A 23,038-nucleotide genomic window follows, 5' to 3' on the forward strand; every position below is an offset into this window, starting at 1 on the left:
TATTTTTATTTATTTTTTTTCGCGTTCACGCTAAATGGAGTATTTATATAATTTTGTTTTTGTACTCTTCTTACTATCATCCGGAAGTAACCTAAAAGTATACTTCCAGAAGGGGAAAACTAGAAATCAATGTATTTTGTTTTTGTAAAATGTGTGCTCTCGTCTGACAATCGTCCAGAAGTGACTACAATCCACACTTCCAGATGAATAAAATACAACATTAATGTGAAAACTCTTCAAACTGTCTTGCAGAAGTGACATAAACATACAAAACAAGAAGATACAAATTAGGAAACAATGTATTTTGTTATTGTAAAGTATGTGTTCTCACCCAACTATCATTCAGAAGTCACTAAAACGTATACTTCCAGATGAAAAAAAAATCAACAGTCATGGTTTTTTGTTTAAGCAAAATGGATGCACTCTTCTAACTATCATCCAGAAGTAACTTAAAAGTATATTTCTAGAAGACGAAAATTCGAAATCAATGTATTTTGGTTTTTTAAAATGTGCGTTCTCGTCTGACAATTGTCCAGAAGTGTTTCTGACGTGGCGTCTGGGGTGATACGCAATAGTTATGTCTTCTAAATGTTTGAAGGGCCATTTTGCATATCAACATCCATAGCCCCACTTTCATTATGCACATCATCATTACCGCCAACAGTGGTTTTAGCCACCAAATTTTTCCCATTTTCCTGTTGGATACCACCTTTCTTCCTTTATTATAAATTTTTCTCTAATTATCACCCATCTTACCCTTACTCTGCCAACATCCTGACGTCTAGGCGTCATCACCCATTTTCCCTTCGCCAACCACTCCAATATCCTCAACCAGACTTATCACAGCAAAAAAAACGCACCACAATTCCACTAAACAAACACTTATTCCACTTACACAAAATCACAATAGGACACAAACTTTCACACGCCGTAGGGCTTGCACAAGAAAAAACAGTAGTTCACAGCTCAAATGTCAAAGACAGAATGTGCAGAATGCCTTTTAATAAAAAACATTCAAAAAATGTTACTATGGCCATATATAGAAAACTAGCTAAATAAAACCCGTCGTGCTTTGCTACTCCTGTCGATATAAAATAAAAGATATTCAAAATATATTGAAATAAATTTTTTGTTTAGGAAAATTTGTCGATATAAAATAAAAGATATTCAAAATATATTGAAATAAATTTTTTGTTTAGGAAAATTTTTAAATATTTGTTTGTCACTCTCCAAAGCCATAAAGTAATAAGACAAAGAATGTTTGATATTTAAAGTATTTTACTGATTAATTGATATTTATGTATATTATTTTTTAATAATTATTTCTTATTCCTAAAAATTAAATTTACAAAATTACTAAAATATAATTGACTTAATACTTACAATTTAATTTTTTCTTAATAATTATTTCCTATTCTAAAGCCTTGGGATATACAATATTTTTCGTTTTCCCTTCAGGCGCGTATATATACAAATCGGAAGGTTTTCCAACTCGCAAGCATGCAACATAAAGCTGACCATGTGAGAAGCATGGATTTTCGAGATTTATTAAACACTTGCATAATCTTTAGAAAATTGAGTTTTCAATGGTAATTTGAGTTCGCAGTTCTGCCTTCTTCTAAAAGTGTTGCTGCAATACCTGATGACGCAATGTCTAAGGCAATATTCTTTTGTGATCGAACTTTAGCTAAAATCAATGAGATGAGAAAGGTTTTTTCGGTTCCTCTTGGCGCATCAATGAAATAAAATCCTCCTTGTTGGTTTGTAATTGCTGACATTATTGTATTGTATGCCATTTTCTGCTCTAGTTGTAGATGCGGTAAATTTTCTGCCACCAAATTCTCTAAATCTTGTGGATTGTAACCCATTTTACGTTGCAGAACTTGGTAATTTGCTCTAAATAATAATATGAATACTTACTACAGTGAATTTCACAAAATTTGAGACCCCAGCTGTTTTAGTTTCCAAGATACATTAATTTATCATCATATCTCTAAGCTATACCAAGTGTTATTTGCTATCCTAAAGTTATAATAATTAAAAAACTTCCTTTACGATTTTTGAAGATTCTAGCTCTTACAGTTTCCCAGATATACGAATTTTTGCGTTTAATTTATATGGAAGGTGCCAAGCCCCTATTGAATGCCAGAGTTCTTCGTGCAAAATTGAGGATTCTAGCTCTAATAGCTTTCCAGATACACGAATTTTTGTACTTAATTCATATGGGAGGTATCAAGACTGCCTAAAAGTCCGCCCATTTTTGTTCTAAACATTCAATTTGATACTAAAGTTCCTCCGAAAAAAATGGGGACCTAGCTATTATATTTTCTCAGATATACTAATTTAAGATTTTCTTTATATGGGAGGTGCCACGCCCACTGTATCTAGGCTGCTAATTCGTTCCCATGTGTTCATATGGATGTGAAAGTTTTGCATACAATTGTAGCTCTTGCAGTTTCTGAGATATGCCCACTTAAAGTATTGAAGTAGAAAGTAGCCTATAGTTTCTTTGAGACATACAGAAAGAGACTGTGAAAATTTCAGAAAAATCGGTTTAGCCGTTTAGATGTCTATAAAGTCCAAACAAACAAACATATAAACACACATTCATTTTTATATATATAGATGAGATATAACTGCTATCGGACGATCTTGCAAACGATAAAAACCTATATAGAACTTTAAGTTGGAAATATACAGATCTAATGGCAAACTTTTTTTCCGGATTTCATCGTTCTAGGGTGTGTACCACAACAAAGTTTTTTTTTACAAAAAAATTTTACTATGGCCGTATATAGAAAATGATATATAACTGGTATCGGACGATCTTGTACACAATAAAAACCTATATAGAACTTTAAGTTGGAAGTGTAGAAATCGAATGGCATAAATTTTTTAGTGGATATTCTAGGGGGTGTGCTACAACAACAACCTTTTTTTCACAAAAAATCTTACTATGGCAGTATATAGAAAATGATATATAACTACTATCGGACGATCTGGTGCACAATAAGAATCTATATAGAACTTTAAATTGGAAATATAAAAATTGGATGGCATAAATTAAATATTTAGTGGATATCATCGTTCTAGAAGGTGTGCTACAACAACAAACTTTTTTTTTCACAAAAAATCTTACTATGGCAGTATATAGACAATGATATATAACTGCTATCGGACGATATTGTGCACGATAAAAATCTATATAGGTAGAACTTTAAGTTGGAAATATAAAAATCGGATGGCATATATTTTGTGGTGGATTTCATCGTTCTAGGGGGTGTAGTACAGCAACAAACTTTTTTTTCACAAAAAATCTTACTATGGCAGTATATAGAAAACTAGGTACGCGTACCCGGCGTTGTCCGGGTTTCTACTAAATGTAAGAGAATATTTTTCTATCTGTAATGACTATACTTTTTTAATAGATGACAAAATTTAGCTTATAACGATAAAATAGCTATTATATTTTAAAGTAAGTTTTTGGACCAAAAAGTCTCTTAAAAATTTAGAAATTGAAAATGAGCTTAAATTAGGAAATTTTGACTAATTTGTAGAAACATTTAAGAAACTTTTTTTGAGAAATTATACTGAAATCAGTATTCTCAATCCTACCAGTGAACTCTTTTGAAGATTTCAAATTTCTTTAAAAAGAACAAAATTACGTTATTTTCTGCCCTAGGAAAATATTAAGAATCCTTGAATCTTGACAGAGAAAACAAAACAACTTTTAATTTGACAAACAATTTTGAGTTGTTCATTAAAGAGTAAAACCACCGTTTTTGTTTCATCATTTTTTCTCAAAAATTCATCCATTTATACAATAGTATGTTTAAACATATTATTTTTATTCATTAGCTTTTATCCATTCACACTAAAGTTTGGGCTGGACTTAGACACCAATTATTAAATCCGAAGAAATAAAGGTTTAAAGGTCAAATATCGTTGGATATACAAAACGATACCCAAATAATTTTACTTATTAAAATAAACAATGCTTTATATGCATATATAAGATTTGCAAAAGTGCTGTCTTTCGGTACACTCTAATGAGTAGTCAAATTCAAAATGGCAACCGAATTTACATCAAGATAATTTTTTGATGTGAACTGATCACAGATCTTTGTCTCGATTTAACAATAAGTTCAAATTTTATATTTTTGATATAAAACTCAACTCAATTATATAGAATATGAGTGATTACGGATCTTTATTGTTTTCTCGAATTGAGTGTTATTTAAAGTAAATTTTCAAAGAGTTATCTTTATCTTTAGCATTATAAATTTAACAAAAAGAGGACGGAAAAAGATCATTGAATTTCATTAAGATTGCTACAGGCACGAAATTATAGGAATATTTATTCGGATTTGATGTATTAAACATTCTCTTCCTCAAACTAACCCAACATTCCCCGATAGAACTATTGTCATGCAAAATTTCATGAATCATAAAATCCAGATCAAAAAGTTGATTCCAAAAATACACTGTATGTTGCCAAATTTCTTGAAAATCCGTTCATGTTTTTTATATTTAGCCTGGAAATTTGGTGTTATAGCTGTATTTCTAAAAGTGAACATAAAACTGTGCGTAGCATCCAATAAATATCATATAGTCTATTTTAACTTCTTAGGTTAGAACTGTTAATTATGTAAATAATTTTAGTACTTATGTAGTGAAAGAATAAAAAAAGAGTCTCATACATTCCTCGCCACTTGAATAGCACAGATATATTTTTTTTCAAAGCTTATATTTTTGGATCAGGAATTTCAGGAAGTTTGTTTTTTCCCCTCATTATAATACTTTTTATTCTGAATAAAATGTGATACGAATGGTTGTCATATCTGTAATATTTGATTTAACATAAACCGAAAGAAGCTACTGCTAAAAATTCGCCACTTGAATAGAACATCCCTCAGAAAAAGTAATTTTATAACAAAGTTTGTAATTAAAACTTATTGATTTAGATCAGTCAAGAGTAGAATTGCGATTCGAATGCTCGCGTGTATAAGCCTGAAAGTTGTGCTGACGCTTCGTTGGCACACGTACACAATAGGCTTGCGTGTATTGGTGTGTCTGTGTTTAAGTGAAATGAAAACTTGTTTGTTGTTTTGTTGTTGCGAAATATTTGAATGCATGTTATGTTCTCTTTTAATACAAAATGTTTGATGTTAATTTTGAATATTGTTTTTTTTTATAAAAAACTATGGATGGTCAAAAATAATTGTTTAATTATAAAAAACATTAAAAAAATTAAAGACAATTATAAATTTGTATAGATAATATTCATTATTTATAAAAATATTTAGTTTTTCATTTTTTCATTTTATTTTTCCACTCTTTTTTTCATGTTTTTTTTTCACTCTTTATTGAAAAAAATTATTGAAATAATTTATTAATGTATTTTTATGTACATTAAAGGTGTATTTGCACGCAAAATATTTTATTTTGTTCATGAACAACTTTTTACAGTGTACTAATACTAAATGTTGTCTTGAATACGGTTCTCTGCTGCTTAATACACACAATAATTACTTGATAGTATGTGTCTGCCCACCACTGATCTAGTTAATTACAACGATATAAATTAAACTAAGCTATTTTAGTAATGTGTTGAACCTCCTTGGTTGACTAACACTTCACAATTCCTTTTTGGAAGTGATTCATATATCTTGGCCATGTAATTCAGTTGTACTGAGCCCCATAATTCTTTAATTGCATAGATTAGTTCAGGAATTGTTGAATACTGTTTTCCAGACTCATAAACTTTTCGGGCAACCCATTCCCACAAGTTTTCTATAACGTTTAAGTCTGGTGAATATGGAGGGCAGCTCAACAATTCAAAATTTTGGAACTCTATATAAGATTTTACGATTCGGGTAGTGTGGATCGGGGCGTTATCTTGTTGTAGGATCCAAGGGCTAGGTCCATATAGGTCATTGAAACCCGAAAAAGCCTTTTTTATTAACCCAATGTTTCCATAATACGAAATTGCTCCCCATACCATGTCACCACCCGGTGTAGTCTATAGTCCATAGTTTAGTCTATAGTCTAGGCTAGTCTAGTCTATAATCTAGTCTATATAGTTCTATAGTCTAGTCTATAGTTCTATAGTCTAGTCTATAGTTCTATAGTCTAATCTCTAGTTTAGTCTATAGTCCAATCAAAAGTGTAGTCTATAGTCTAGTCAGTAATCATAGTCAAGTCTAATCTATAGTCTAGCGGAAAATTAGTTAAGTACTTTAAAACTTAAAAGGTACTATTTTTGTTATAAGTAATATTTGAAAATTTCAATTTTCTATGCCTGGTCTAGACTATAGTCTACTATAGATTATAGATTTTAAATTATAGATTTTATCGTAATCCTCATAACGATATTCGATTTGTGTGTCACAATCGGAAACTCAAAGAAATTAGTTTTTCGCGAAATTCGCAGAATTCAAATCGCAGGTACAACTTAACTATAAGAGGTATTGACGTAATTGTCGCTGTTTTATTGCCAGATCTATTGGCCATAAATCCCCCGGTGTTATTTCAAAAATTTTAAAATTTGTTTAATAAAGATTTAAAAAAACTGAAAATGGAGTTTTGAAACTGCCGTGTAAATAATTATTTATTTTTATTTATCATTGCTGAGAACAGGTCCACGATATCTTTTAAGGGCAAAAACTTATATTTTATATATTTTATGTAATAAAATAGTTTTATTAGAATATTTTTCAAAATAACTTAAATTTTTTCCACATTTCCTAATCAAGGGCTCTGAGGCACGTTAATGGCCCGGGGAATTTTAAATATCTTTTACATTTTTCAACCAATGTACATCTTTTTGAAATACTAAATCCATGTACATTATGATTCTTTAAGAATAATATGTAAAATATTTACCTAATAGCAACATTTATCACATAATATCAAAGTATACGAAGTATGCTCCTACCGCGACCAGGACACGTTTTTGGAGACAAAAACTGTTGTTACTTTGTTTGACTTAAAGTAACTTGAATTAGGTATATAATTTGTATGTACAATATTAGCATTGTTCTTTGAGTGCTTTCAAGTTCTTTGAGTGCTTGTATTCTATGTCACAAACCGGGTCATTTACTACGTTTTTGCCGTCAGTTTAAGAAAATGTCAGTTTCTGAAAGGTACAATACTGTGAAGAAACATCATTGCTGTGTAAATTGTTTCGCGCCTACCCATGAGGTTAAAGACTGTAAGAGCGAACATTCCATTTGTAAGAAAAGACACCATACATTGCTTCACCGAGAGAAGCCTGTTGGTAACTCTCAATCGTCTTCAGTTCATAGCCAAAATGTTGCACAATTCGTCTGACTCAAATTCGAAAGAGCCAGCTACTTCGGCCGCAGCTTTGGCTAATTTGAATCGTCAAGTCTTCCATATTTCACAGAATTCGTCTGTGTTATTGGGAACGGCTGTGGTTTCGATTCTTTGTAATGATACGACGTATCCAGATAGAGCCTTAATTGACCCAGCATCGGAAGCTTCTTTCATTTCGGAACATTTGCGTAATCAATTGCGACTTCCGTCACATTCTACGAATATAACGATTTCCGGAGTTCATAAAGAAGCTTCTACTACTTCGAAGAACTGTTGTGTTATTCGAATAGGTTCCCCATTGGACAGAGGTTTTGTTTTGGAAACTTCGGCTTTTGTTTTACCTTCTATATCAGGTAATTTGCCGTCCTTCAGTTGTCCTTCGGATATAAAAGGTGAATTATCAAACATAAGATTAGCGGATAGACATTTTTATTTGTTATTAGGCGCAGATTTATACCCACGTATAGTGTTAGGTGAGGTTCGGTCGAACATAGTTGGGAGTTTAATGGCTCAGAGGACAGTATTTGGTTGGGTTCTGACATTTCGATATTTCGCCTAAAAATTCTATCAGCGTTTTTACCACTTTTATCAGCTATACGGAGGAAGAAAACTTAAATGAAAATCTTTTGAAGTTCTGGGAGCTAGAAGAACCACCCAAGCGAAAGAACTTGTCGTCTTTCGATAGGAGATGTGAGGAAATATATAAGAATACCACTAAACGGATTCGAAAGGAAGATATATAGTTTCACTACCCTTTAAACCCGAATTTCCTCAGGAAATTAATTTAGGAATTTCGAAAACAGGTGTTCTGAAGCAGTTTGTCAAAATTGAAACGTCTCTTATGCGTAAACCAGATGTGAGGAGAATGTACGATGAGGTGCTGAAGGAGTATCTTGAACTGGATCATATGAGGCCAATAAAAGCTGGAGATCTGGCCGTTACACACTCGTGCTATTTACCTCATCTTCCTGTATTGAAACCTGAGAGTAAAACTACTAAGCTGTGTTTAATGCTTCAAATTTGGTCATTTTGATATTGAGATGGCGATTATTTAAATTTGTATTTAATTGCGATATTTCGAAAATGTATAGACAAATTCGAGTATGAGATACACCATTCTAGCGAATTCTTTATAGGAGTTCTGCTGAAGAAGATATAATGGAATACGAACTGCAGACAGTTACCTTTGGTCTAAATTGCGCCCCATATTTAGCAATTAGAACTTTGCTACAATTGACAGATGATTGGGAGCAGAACTTCCCATTGGCTTCGAAGATTTTAAGGGAAGGAATGTATGTCGATGTATGTATTGACTGGAGCTCACGACGTTTCTAGTGCGTTGTTAGCTAGAGACCAATTGATCACGGCTTTGTCGTCTGCTGGGTTCGAATTAAGAAAATGGACTGATAAGTCAATCTTGAAAGGTTTGCCAACTGATCATTTAGTTGACGCCAAGCTTCTAACATTTATGGAGTCTACTAGTTCGAAAACGTTAGGCATATATTGGAATGCGCAGATAGACTCTTTTTACTTTAGGGTATGTCCTTTAGCAGCTAAATCTTCTTATACGATCGACCATTGCCAAGTTTTTTGATCCAGTAGGTTGGTTAAGTCCAGTCGTTATCATAGCCATGATAATTATGCAACGCATCTGGCTATACGGAATTGGATGCGTCATCCCATCCAATTCCGTACCAACCTCGACTAGGGAAGAGTGGTTGAAATTTGTAAAGTTGTTTGACCAAGATAATCTTATCAAGATTCCAAGATGGGTTAATTATTCGAAAGATTCGGCTGCTGAAATTCATATATTCTCTGATTCCTCCGAAAGGAGCGTACAAATATCGATAGACCATTCACAACCACTGGGGTTGATTTTACAGGTCCGTTCGATGTAAAAACCTTTACGGGTAGATCGTGTCGAATAACAAAGGGTTATGTATGTGTTTTTGTTTGTTTTTCGACCAAAGCTATACATTTGGAAGCAACTTCGGAGCTAACCACTGATGCTTTTTTAGCCGCCTTTGATCGGTTCATTTCACGAAGAGGTTGTCCTCAAACAATATTTTCGGATAACGGAACAAACTTCGTAGGGGCCTCAATGAGATTTTTAAAAATGTTAAGACTTTTCTTAAGGAATGTCAAGTGAGAATGTGTTCTTCGATTGGTTATGAGAATTTGACATGGAAGTTTATTCCAGCCGGCGCACCTCATATGGGAGGCCTATGGGAAGCTGGTATCAATAGTTTCAAACTCCATTTTAGGAAAGAAGTTAAAGATTGTAAATTCACCTTCGAAGAAATATCGACAATTTTGGCTAGGATCGAAGCTTGTCGGCATGTATACCATGCCGGACAATCCAAGCGAACCTATTGCGCTCACACTGGGCCATTTTTTAATAGGTTCTGCAATACTGGCACCGCCAGAACCGACAATTTATGAAAGTTCGATTAGTATTGTAAATCGATATCGGAAATTGAACGCACTTATTCATCAATTTCGTAAAAGATGGAAAGAGGAATATTTAGTCACTTTGCACAAAAGATACAAATGGCAACATCCTCAAAGAGATGTAAGTCTAAATGATTTAGTGGTTTTGAGAAATGAGCAATTACCTGCTACTGCATGGAAGATAGGTAGAGTAATGAAAGTTTACAATGGTACTGATGGTCACGTTTGCCTTGCCGACGTTCGGACGTCGAACGGAACTCTTAATAGACCAATAACCAAACTTGTTGTTTTACCAAATTAATACCTACCATTTCATATCAATTTCTTCCTACTAACTTTTCTTTTTCCTAGAATAATGGACTCTGTTAGACAACTCAACGATTTGTTGGAAGATGAACTTCTTAATGAAGATCCAAAGGATGTTGCCAACTCATCGTTTCTAAATGTTGATGCACTAAAGGAAGCAATGCTAAATTTGAGCGCTCCTAAACCCCCGGAGTCCAATATTTCAACGGTAACCATGGAGATTGCTGAAGTGCCATCCATAGTTCCACCGCCCACTATAACAAATAAAGAAGTGGAAGCTTCGGGCTCGAATCCGGTCATTCATCAAACACGCCAGAAATGTCCGATATGCAGAAATAAGAATCACACCTTGAGATTCTGTCGGAAGTTTGAGGAATTGAATTTGGAGAATAGATTCCGTAAAGTGGCGTTATATAAAATTTGTTATCGATGTTTGTCTAGTGGCCACATTAGTAAAAACTGTAAAAGTGGGGGTACCTGCAAGTTTTGCAAAAAAACCCACCATTTCCTTCTGCTTCCCAAAGCCAAGGCTACGAAGCCTAGAGAACATCAGGCCACTTCGTTTGTTAATGTAAAAATGCGACAAGCCGTAGCTCTTTCCCCAACACTGCAGATACACCTCTGTTTGCCACACAGGCAAATTTTGGTGAGATCAGTTTTGGACCTGTGTTGCCAAAATAGCTACATTTGTGCGGAATTGGTCTCTAAACTGAAGATTCCTGTTGTGAAGATTGGAAATCACGAATATGGCAGGTTGGAGATCGAGTCGTGGTTCGAAAGTACATAAAGCCTTGTTATAATGGCTAGAGTCCAAAAAAGGATCGAATAAAAACTCCGCCGATCTCCGTGTCGGAATTAGTTTTGGAATCTTTTAAAGGGCTCCAATTAGCCGATCCAACATTTCATCTTTCCGATAAGGTAGCGTTGGTTCTGGGGCCAGAAGTGGCTCCGATGATGATGAAAGACAGCATTTTGCAGAGCCCTGGGCTTCCACTTGCCCAATATACCATTTTCGGATGGATTATATCGGGATTGTCGCCGTATTAATCATTGAGTCTTTATGATTCAACCCGAGTCCTTTATGACTCAACCCGAGTCCTTAATGGCTTACCTAGGGTCCTTAATGACCCACCTTAAATAAAACTAGAGTCCTTAATGACTCAATTTAATTTGAAAAAAAAATAGTTTTTATTATTATTTTTTTTTCTATTTATTTTTAGTACAGACCACTTAGGCCCTTAATGGCCTAATAATTATTTAATTACAACACCTTAAGTGTTGCAAGGGGGCCGGCAATGTTAAAGTATGAACTATTTAATGAGCGGATATTTTTCTTTAAGTGTATTACATTGTAATATACTACTTTTAGTTTACATCTTTGATGGAAAACTATGATAAAACTAACGAGTAAACCGCTAACGGTATTTAAATATTGTTTGCCACCAATAGAAAATTAGTTTTTAAGTTCTGCAAATAGTTTTTATTTTTGATTTACTAAGGTAAATTAATAAAGTTGAAATTTATTCTCTATTTTTGAATTTAAAATATAAATCTTGGTCTTTTTTATTTTTTTGTTTATTTATTTGATTTGAACCCTGTCGGATTTGACGCCGAAACAGTTAGTGTATACATATGTACAGTGTCTCTCATAAGTATTCGAATTTAATGTATTATGAAAACAGACACAATTTTATAATAGATTTTGTAGGAAAATTTTTTTTTTGAGAAATAAATAAATAAATTAATTATGTTGTCCAGACAGTCCTTAAATTTTATATCACATTTTAAAAATTTAAAAAAAAACTTAAACTAATTTAACTTTTTTTTTAAAAAAGTGCAAAAAATTGCTTCACAAAAGTATTCGAATTTTTTTTGTATAAATCATATTTAGATTAGCATTATGAAGTAAAATAAATAAATAAAATGAAATTAATGTTTTGTATAGTAGCCTTGGTTTCTAAAAACAACTTCCAAGCGTCGTGGGACCGTTTCTACCAATTTATGGAATAGTTATGGCGTTATTATGTCCCATTCTTCATGCAAAGCAACCGTATGGTGGTTTTGGAGGATAATGAGTGATTTAAAAGTTGTTCTTGTAAATATAACCACAAATTTTAATTGAATTTATGTCCAGACATTAACTCCATTGAAAATTTGGTGAAAGAAGATACTTAGTGTTGTAAATGATCAACATTTTCACGTACCAGGTCGTGTATTTTGGATCGTTTTTCTGTTGAAAAATAAATTGAATGGGTTGTAGCCCCATTTTGGTGGTACTAGCATGCAAATTCTGCTCTAAAATTGACAAGTAGACCTTCTAGTCTATAATTACAATAATATTTAGTCTATAATTACAAATATATTTTAGCAGTCCAACACCGTGGACGGACACAGACTCCCAAAAAAGCAACTTGGATAATTCCAAGGCATCTCCAAACTTTCGCCATATCATTTGACGACCATCTGAGCCAAAAATATTATATTTGTTCTCATCGTCGAAGATAACCTCCTTCCAGAATCCAATATTCTTACTTATGAGTCTTTTTGCGGAGTCAAGACACTTAACATCGATTAACTTCGATATGATCGGTTTCCACCTTGGTACTTGACCATGCATATTATTGCTCCCTAGTACTTTGCGCACAATTTCGACACTAAATTTTATTCACAGGATAGTCCTGAGTTCGTTGTTAATTTTTGGAGCTGATAGATGAAGGTTCCATTGGTATTTCCTCAGTATTTCTCTGTCGTCCTGTATTGACAGCAGTTTTGGACGACTTGATAATGGTAAATACTCGATGGAATTCTTTGTTCCATGCGTGTAATGACAAAATATATATTGTCGATGGGAATCTATCAAACAATTCCTATATGTATTTAATTGATCGGCCTTGATTATACAGATATAAATAAATTTTTTAATTTGAATTGATCAACTCTTTTTCTTTGAACATTTTAAGAGTTACACAGGAAGGAATTACAACATAATTATGCAAACTTCCAAAAAATATAATGTTAAATATTCCATATAACCACTACCTGCATAATGGGTTAATTAATGGGCAATAAAACACGTGTTCAGAGATTCTAAAAAAGTTCTTAGAAAAAATTGGAATATTTTTGCGCAGTACCTGAAATGACCCTTTTTGGGTTTTTTCCATTTTCTTGGAAACCATTAATGAGTTTTTATTATTTTTTTCTTGTATTTCGTAAAAATAATATAAATTAATAAAATTTCATTAAAAAATTTTAAATACAATTTTTAAAGTAGCATCTTAAAATAACAGTAATTCATAAAAATAATAATTTCGATATTTATGTGTATGTATATTGATAAAGAGTACAATTTTTATTTCGCTGGAAAAAAATTTTATTCTAAAAACATGTTAAATTAATGCTTTTGTGAACACTTGTGGATGTCACTGTTTACCTTCTCACGAATGTAAGGGTATAAACAATTTGTTTTTACCTTTGTTATTAAATGGTTTGAACTAAGCTTTAGCTTTGGACACTGTACTACCTTTGATATAAATAAAACATAAACGAAATTTTTAATTATAATTTTATTAAAAATTAATTCATTCCCTAAATCAACATATTCTTTATACAAATTTATCGTAATTCACAAAAGTATTATTATTTTTAGGATTACATTTTCAGTACTATAAGTAAATTTAGGTAACATGTATTAATTAATATTTTATTAAGACAAATCCAAATATTAGAAAATGAGCGAAATTCATAAATGTTTTAAAAATAATTAAAAAAGAAAAAAAAAAAACAAATATTGACACTAAAACAAGGTTAAAAAATTCATTTACATTTCATCAAAACAGTATACAATAGTCTCATTTTAATATTTTTTGTTCTTGTATAAGTTTTGTTGTATATATAGATGTGTATATATTATTTTTAAATGTTATACATATAAAGCAGCAGTAGTTGTTAAATGTTAATACCCGTATAATTTTTATATATAAACTATTTAGTATTTACAAGTCGATTATAAACTAAAACTTTAATTATTTGCCATTTTACTCAAAAACAACTCTGTTTAAATATGAACCTCAAATGAAGCTACATGCAGTTTTAAGATCTATTGAGAATGTTTAAATTTTTATTAATGTTTCAAACGATTTTATCTATCAATCATTATATTTAGAATTCAACACTGGCAGCAAGAACTGGTTTTTGATCCGTAATTCTTGTAATAATGAAAAATAATATGGTACTATTTGTATTTGAGTAAATTTAATTTGTGTTTCATGAATCAATTCAATTAAATGGTAAAAATAATTTAATTAATATTTTTTTGGTAAAATCATTTACTCAAAAATTTTTATTCAGATATGTATGAACATTTTAAGAAATATTTATTTCAAAAATTCTATATGTTAGATAAATATTGTTAAACAATTAAGAATTTTTTTGTGCAAATATAATTAAAAACGCAAAATATAAAACTAAATAAAAGCTTATTGTTTGTTTAATTTATTGGTAAAAATTACAGTTGTTTTCAAGCTGAAATTCATCGTGAAAAAATAAGTTATTTCATTAAAAAAAATTGTATTGTGTTTTATAGATAAAATAGTTTGATCAATTAAGTAAACAAAAACATATGACCGATAAGAAATAAAAAAATGCAAAGATTTTAACTAAACTAAACTATAATAAACGAAACTAAATTATTATTAAAGATTAAAGAAGTTATTAAAATAGAAAAGTTTTAACGACAACATATTGATATATTACATTCAGAAATATTAATAGATTGAACTATATAGTGAGATGTTTGTTTTACAAAAAAAAAGTTGAAAAATCGAGAGTATTATTATGCTATGATGGTTAATAATAAGACTAATAACAAAAACAACTTATACATTCCATCAAATCCAAAAATTTTAGCTCAAATTAAATGTAATTCTAACTTTTGTAAATTTCGAACGTTTAAAATGATTTCTCATCTTTGGCGTTTTTAATTTTAAATTTGAGATTATGCTTCAAATAAATTCAAGTCTGATTTTAAATTGAAAAATATTTAGAAATGAAATCTTATTCACGTTTTTCTTTTAAATCCCAAAAGAAGCCATTCTGTCTAAAGAATAACTATATGACTCAACACATTCTGTCTAAAAAACTATATGACTCAACATATTTTTACATAAACAGAAAAATATGTTAAAAATTAACAAAATATTACTGAATGTTATATTAAGAATATTAAAAGAAAATTCAAAAATTATTAAAAATAACTAAAAGCATTTTCATTCAAAAATTAATAAATAAGAACAAGCAAAAAAGAAAACTATAATTATATTATTGAATTGGAATGTTTGATAATCCCATCAAACATTAAAGATATGAGCAAGTTAACATACGAGCTATAAAAAACAAGATACACCCTTTAAAATAATTATTGGATATAAAATAATTTCATACAAAACATAACTGAAGCCATTCTGTATAAAAAATTTAAATAACTATTTTGGTCAAAACTAAAAATATTTTAACAAAATGTGAAAGAAATCATTTAGGTTTTAAAATTTAAAAAATATTCTGAACGTTATATTAAGAAAAATAATAAAAAACTAAAAAAGCTATTTTTTAAAAAAGTAATAAATAAGAACAAGCAAAAAATAGAACTAAAATTAAATAATGAAATTGGATCGTTTGATATTAAGATCAAACATTAAATAAATGAACAAGTTAACAAACAAATTATACCCTTTAAAATAATTGGAAACAAGAAAAATTTCATAATGACACAAGACATTGATCTAAAAATGATTTCAAATTACTTCATAAATTATATGGACAAGTTATTTGGATGCAAAATATTCGATGCAATTTTATATTCGTAAATATTACATTAAAAGTTTTAAAAACTTTATACGAAATAATTATAAGGTACAAGTCGACTGTGATAACTTTTTGGTTAATTCGAATATAGTTTCTTCATATTCGTCGAATAAAATTGTTTTATTTTTTTTTTTCAAAATTTTGAAAACAATTCAGTATTTTTTGAATATAACAAGTGTTATCATTTTATATACGAGGCTTTAGTGACTCAATATTTGAAATATTGTATTATAAATAACAAATATTTTTTACAAACATGCCTACATTTAAAAAATATTTCCCAATCGAGTCCAAAAATCACAAAGAAAAATAATAAATACATTTTTACACATTTCTTAAGTTGTACCTTATAATTATCATAGACTTTTATGTTAAGAATTAAAAAAAAATATTGTTAACGAAATTTCTGATTTTTATGCGTTTTAAATATAATCTCCCTGAGCTCATAAAAATTTATTATACGAATATGAAATATACATTTTTGTAAAGAAATATGGCTTGTTTTGTTTTTGTCTTATGTTTTTTTCAAGAAGGGCATACTAAGTACAAGAATCCGAAATTAAAATTACAAAAATGTATTTAATAGAAAAATAATTGTAAACAAGTTAAGTTATTCAAGTACAACATATGGCAAAACAGTTAATAATTCATCGTTGTATGAACGTAGTTGTAGAACTTCATGCCATTCTTTAAATTGTTGCAAACGGGCGCAATTATTACCATCATCGTCATTAACATCCTCATCTACGGCACGTATGCCAGTTTGATATTCTTTGAGTGGCTTTATTTGTTCCTCCTTCATACTATTGTTGTCGTTGTTATTGAGATTTTTATGGTTAACAAGAGCGTAATTTGTGGGATTTTTATGACTACAACTACTGCTGCTTATGACGATGTTTGTATCTGAGTAATTATTGCTACATGAATTATTATTATTATTAACAGAACTAGTTTTATTATCAATATATTTAATTAAATTAAAATTATTATTATTATTTAAATTATTATAGTCATCACATTTTTTTTGTTGCTGCTTCAGCATGTTATTTTCATCATGGTCTTTATTTTCTTCTTGTGGTTGTTTATAACTGTCAGCATTTTCATCGCGGGTATATTTATTACATATATTATTGAAAGATAATAACATATTATTATTTTCTTCTGGTAGATCATCATCATGGCCTTCTTCGTCTTCGCTTTGGATTTTTGCATTTTCTGGCACCATACTCTCAATTTCTATGTCCCTTTGTATAGTACACCTTTTTAAAAACTCTGACTGTATAATATCTTGTTGCAAGTTTAACATATGGCCTTCGTATTTATTGTCAGAACACTCTGATGATGTCGATGAGGATGGTGAAGATGTAGTGCATTTCTCAGTAAAATTTACATTAGATGATTCTTCGTCTTCACTACAACCAGAACTACAGCTGCTTATTTGAAATATGCGTTCTTTGTGGCAATGAGAACCATTCCAAACCATCGGACATAGTTCTTCGTGATAAAATAAAGTATTATGTAGTTTATGAGTTTGAGTTGTTACATTATCCTTGTTTTGTTTCTTTCTTAAACGTTTTTGTTGTCGTAATGATGACATTTTGATGTCTCCTTCGCTCTCCTTATATATATCGCTATCAGACTTAAGGCAACTACTATCATTTTTTACCTCGTTTGCAACAAATATAAGGTTTGCTTTTTCCTCAGGACTGTACTCATTATCTGATGACAAGTGTGTTAAGGAATTAAATGGGGAAATCGTTTTTAAGTTGGAGGAGGAGGGGGAGCCCGCGGTTTTCTTAATTATCAATACAATATGATTTTTACCTTCAGTGTGTTCATTGATGTCTTGATTTACAACCTCATGTTCAGATTCATTACTAATGTTACTGTTACTGTCTTGTTCCTGGCTGCTAATATTTTGATCAGTTTCTGAAACATAGTTATGGTCGTTAACAAAGTCGCCATCAAAATAATCTGAGTCAGAATCACCACCACTAGAAGACCTATGTTGATTACTTTTGGGGGATTCTTTGTTTTTCATATTACCTTCATAATTTTTGTCATATGAGATTGTTGATTTCATGCGTTTTATCCTGGATCGATTTAATTTCTTATTTTCCTTGGTACGTTTTAAGTTTGATTTTTTATGGGTTAAATTAATAATATTTGAAGAGTCAACGTTCTGTACCCTCTCCATCTCTTTGGCATCACATCCTTCGTTTTCGTTGGGTAATATAGAATTGTTTTTCGTATTATTTAAATTTATTTTATTATCATCATTTTCCTTTTCTTCCAACTTTATTTTTTGTAAGTATTTGTTTCCCATTTTGACGTCTGAAACACATGTAGCATCAGGTGTACGGGATACCCCCAAAAATGGTATGTGGAATAATATTTCATTTTTGCATTTTGTGTGTTTAAATTTATATTTTTTTGTAAATTTGACATGGCTTAGATCTTTAATTATTTGTTCATTTATATCCGAACCATACAATGGCACTACATCGTAACCATCCATAATTAAATCTTCTGGCCCCTGGTCATTGCCATTGGAATTTCTTTCCAATGACTTAGAACGAACGGCGGTATCAATATAATCGGAATGATTCCAGTTGCCATTTACATTGGGTATAAAACAATTATGTAAAGTATCTATGTGAAATTTTGTTATTTTTTGTGTCTGTACGTCGAAACGGTTTTTAGCTTCACAATCCTTGTCGTATTTAATTTCATACGAGGGAAATACTATCATATCAGAAGAAGTAGTAGGAACGTTTAAGGCATATGATGGTGCAGTTTGATGATCAACTTTACCGAGATCATCGTCGGTGCTTAATGGGATATCAGGTTTTTCATTAACAACTGGTACGTTTGTTTCTGCCTCCGCGTCTGGTTTCGAATTTTTGCCAACAATATCGGCTATTATTGATTTTAAGGGGTCTTCGTCATCGTCAAAATCCAAGTCAAAAATAGATTTCTTAATTTTTGATGGTGGCTGTGGCAATAACGAAACTTTCTGATCTCTTTTTGGTGAAGAACTGTCGGCTGCAATTCTAACATTATTAGCAGTAAAACTACTGGTTTCTATTTTCGGAATATGTGAATGTGCAACAACATTAATATTCGGATCTGGTATGCTACTTTCACCATTACTATTTTCATTGGAATCATTTTCTGCAGGAGCAATTACTTCTTCAACAGTACAAGTACATGGTGTTATATTATTATAACAATGGTATTCAATTTCTTTTATACTAGGTGGTGGTGTTAATAATTTTAAAATTTCGTGTATTTCATTTTTAATTTTGGTTGTTATTGCTAAAGATGAATTTGGATCAATTGAAGGCGTACTACCATCATCGCCTTTCGCAATGGACATTTTTAACTCAGAATAATTGCTATTATTATCCATTGGAGTCTCAGGCTTACCTATAGTCTTACTTAAAGTGTTACCACTATCGCGAGATGGTTCAGAAGTCATTGTACAGCTGTCACTTTCAGCAATATCTGTAACAGACAAAAAATTTCATAATTAATGTTAGACTAATGATATAATAATGTATAGTATTTTCGGTGTGAAAAAAAAACTTATGTTTTCGCGTATATTTAATAAGTAAAAATTTAATTTATTTCCAAAATAAACCTAGCCTATTGGCCATAAAAAGTTATATATAAAAAATATAATCATATAACAAATAATTAAAAATAAAAAATAAATTAATAATAAGATCAATAATCTTGAAAAAAATATTAAAAGTTGTACATCCAAAATTTAAATCCTAACTCTAATATTAACTCAAAATGCCAAAAGATTAATAATGGAAGTTCATTAAAACCAGCTAAGAAAAACAATCTCGAACAAAGTCAGGATACTGTATCCCTGCGTGATCCGCAATTTCTAAAACGTTGAAAGTACAAGAACATGAGAGCCCGATGCAATAACAGAAAATGAGTGACATATAAAAAATACAAAAAAAGGGAAAATAATCATTAATCTAAGTATCCCTTAAGAACTGCAACAGCTAATAATCATAATGATAAGAAGAACAACAACAAGACTAGATATTGCAAATAGTGTCCAAACCATGGAACAATTCGCACAATAGAAAAAACAATTGAAAGACTCCTGACAGAATAGGATATAAACCAAATAAATTAATTGAAAACAAAGCAAAGAACTCATGTATATAAACAAATAAGAGAACAATAAGTATGAAGATAAAAACTATAAAAATAAAACTCCCAATGACCAAGACACTCTCTCTCTATAAACAATCTGAGAATTAATCAAACATTAAAGATATTCCCACACATCAAAAGATAAAAACTCACTCTGCACTATAAATACAAATAAAATGTTATCAACCTTACCCGAAAATAAAACAATATCTGAAGCAATGAAAGATCTACACTCAAACAACTTAAACTACAAATACCAACTTCAGCAATCCCACCACACCTTTTTAATACAAGACAACTCCAATATGGACAAAAACACTGTAACAATAGCTCTAAAAAATCTAAACCCATATAAGACACCCTTATCAAAGCGTCAAACAACAATGAAACTTACAAAACAAACCTCTGAAAAAGACACAAATCCAAATAAGTATTGGCAATCAAAAATCAGATGAAATAGAATCATCACCACAAGACAGCCTGACAAAAAAGATATAAAATTCTTAGCAAAGGATATCATGTAAAAAAAGCCGAGCTTTCACTAACACAAGATGTAGATCAATATATGCCATCAATCACAAAACACTATATGCAATAAAAGTAGTCGTCATTGTAGAATTTCCAAATTTAAAGTTACGGTTAAGAGAAACCCATATATAATACACCACTGTTCACCAGAGCATGAAATATCATTTAAAATGTAATCAAACAATACGGATCCTACATACTAGATCACAGATAATAAAAAGCTGCTATTAAGAAATTAAATAATTTCCCGTTATTATACAAAGTATGATTCCAGAACGACAACCACATTTAAAACTGGTACACTGAAAGTCAACCATCCTAAAATGATGATAAGAAAAAGAAAATATTGATCAGTTAAACAGAAGTCACAACCACCCAGTCCACTACCATAGAATAATAAAAGTGTACAAATACAATTAGGTAAATATAAAGTTGCAATTAAAGATAAAAATATAATTTCTTTAAGAAACATACAAACACTGAAACATCAAGGAAGTTTACTATAATAAAACCATACAACAATGAAATAAATTCTCAAATTTGAGGACTTATTTCATTATCAAATAATTCCCATATTTAAAAATAAAAAAAAGCCCCAACAAAATGAAATAACTCCCTAAATTAAAATGAAATAACACCCCATTTTTGGGAAATACATCAACACATGCCATCATATGTCAAAAATTACAAGTTTGATACCCAGCAAAAAATAACTGATGTCATACTTTACAAACGACATCTTAATCACATCTAAAAATGCGATTATATATTTTATTTATTTATTTTATTACCAAACATTTTTTATAAACCAAAAATTTCCTCACAAGTAAAAACCCATTTAAAAATGGGGAAATGATGTAGAAAAGTCACTACAATCGTTATGGTATTTGCTAAATTTTGGAATAATTAAATTTTATGACAAAAAGTCAGTTTTTCCGAAAATCGCAAAAAATTATCAGTTAGAAATAATAGCTTGTAATTAGAAAAATAGAAAAATAGCTTGTAATTACTTGAGATTTTTTTTTTAGGTATAAGCAATTTTTGTTTAATTGATATTTAGGCTTTTTGTTTTCTTTGTAATATAGTTTAATTGGCCTAATGAGGCTTTTATATTACAGTAATGAATAAATAAATAAATCCCACCATTTCCGACAAATAGATCCTTAAAGTTTCATACTGGGAAGACGTCGGACTTTTTTAAAAGCTTAATAGTTGGTGATCGTAAATATTTAAGAAGTTATACCAATCATCCATGTTCTACGTATGCTTTTAATAGACCTAGATGAGTAGATCATTTTAACATTTTTAGAATCTTCAATATACCCTAAAAATCGGAAGATATTGGACAAAAGTTTTTTTGACAAGACAGACTAAAAAAATTATATCTCAAAATTTTCTTAACCGATTTAATATTTTTCAACTGTTTTGAAAAGAGTTTCTTTTGTACTGGCCTCCGGTAGGTTAGTGGTTAGTGTTCTAGTCTGGTAGACCGGAGGTGGTGGGTTCGATTCCCACCTGAGGCACTGGTTAAGGAGCGCACAACAGGCCCGATAGAGGCCTAGGTGTATTTCTTCGGATTTGATGTATATACATCCTCCTTTCAAACTAACTAACTAACTAACTACTTTTCAAAAAGTACACACACTATTATATTTTTTACGGAATTTTGTAAAATATACGGATTCTAAAAATGGTACTGTAATCTACTAGACCTACCAACATCACTAGGTCTCGCGAGGAGTGTATTGATTTTTGGCAATTTTGTCACACCCTGTTATTAAAATACTTTCTTTTATCTTTCATTTCCAAGATAAATTTTTTGATTTGTTTCTTCGTTTAAGTTAAAAAAACAATCTGAGAAAATCTGTATTTGCAATTACATTTTATTTTTTTAATGAAAAAAGCAATTTTATTGGCTTTTTATTAAAGAGTTATTAAATGTTGATGGAAACAAAATACACTTTCTGTAGTTCCGAAGTATGGCCTAGAATACTGCCATTAAAAATTTGTTAAAATGCGACATCAAAATAAATAGTTTTGGCCAAAAAATGTGGACGTCTGAAACATAGTGCAATGTGTCCAGTATACATCGATGCCGTGTCCTTTAACCGCGTTTGGCTAGTTCGCCTAAAGTACTGATCCGTTCGGTTGTAAGTGCCGCCTCATTTTAATTTATTTCATTTTCCGGTTTATATCATTATTATAGCAATAGCAAAACGAACAACAACAAACGCTAAACGAAATAAACACACAAAAAAAACAAAATACCCAAGGCAGTGAAACCAACAGACATACAAACATACGAAACGAAATACACAAAAAAACAAAGTACACAACGCAATGAAACCAACAGACCAGAGATACAAGCCGAGGCCGC

At 30.6% G+C, this 23,038-nt stretch overlaps 1 protein-coding gene across 1 annotated transcript in view; it reads right to left on the minus strand.

Moving 5' to 3' along the window:
- Positions 1-13,643: 13,643 nt before the first annotated feature.
- LOC119605784 (mediator of RNA polymerase II transcription subunit 26) overlaps positions 13,644-23,038 on the minus strand; it is a 56,851-nt gene continuing 47,456 nt past the window's right edge. The window contains exon 5 of the mRNA XM_037959087.1: positions 13,644-19,461. Coding sequence (XP_037815015.1) covers positions 16,565-19,461 — 2,897 coding nt within the window. The 3' untranslated portion in view covers positions 13,644-16,564. The remainder of the gene's footprint in view (positions 19,462-23,038) is intronic.

The sequence above is a fragment of the Lucilia sericata genome, unplaced genomic scaffold (assembly GCF_015586225.1).
Source record: "Lucilia sericata isolate MDLA Ls3-8-SP2 unplaced genomic scaffold, ASM1558622v1 Contig000519F_arrow, whole genome shotgun sequence".
NCBI lineage: Eukaryota > Metazoa > Arthropoda > Insecta > Diptera > Calliphoridae > Lucilia > Lucilia sericata.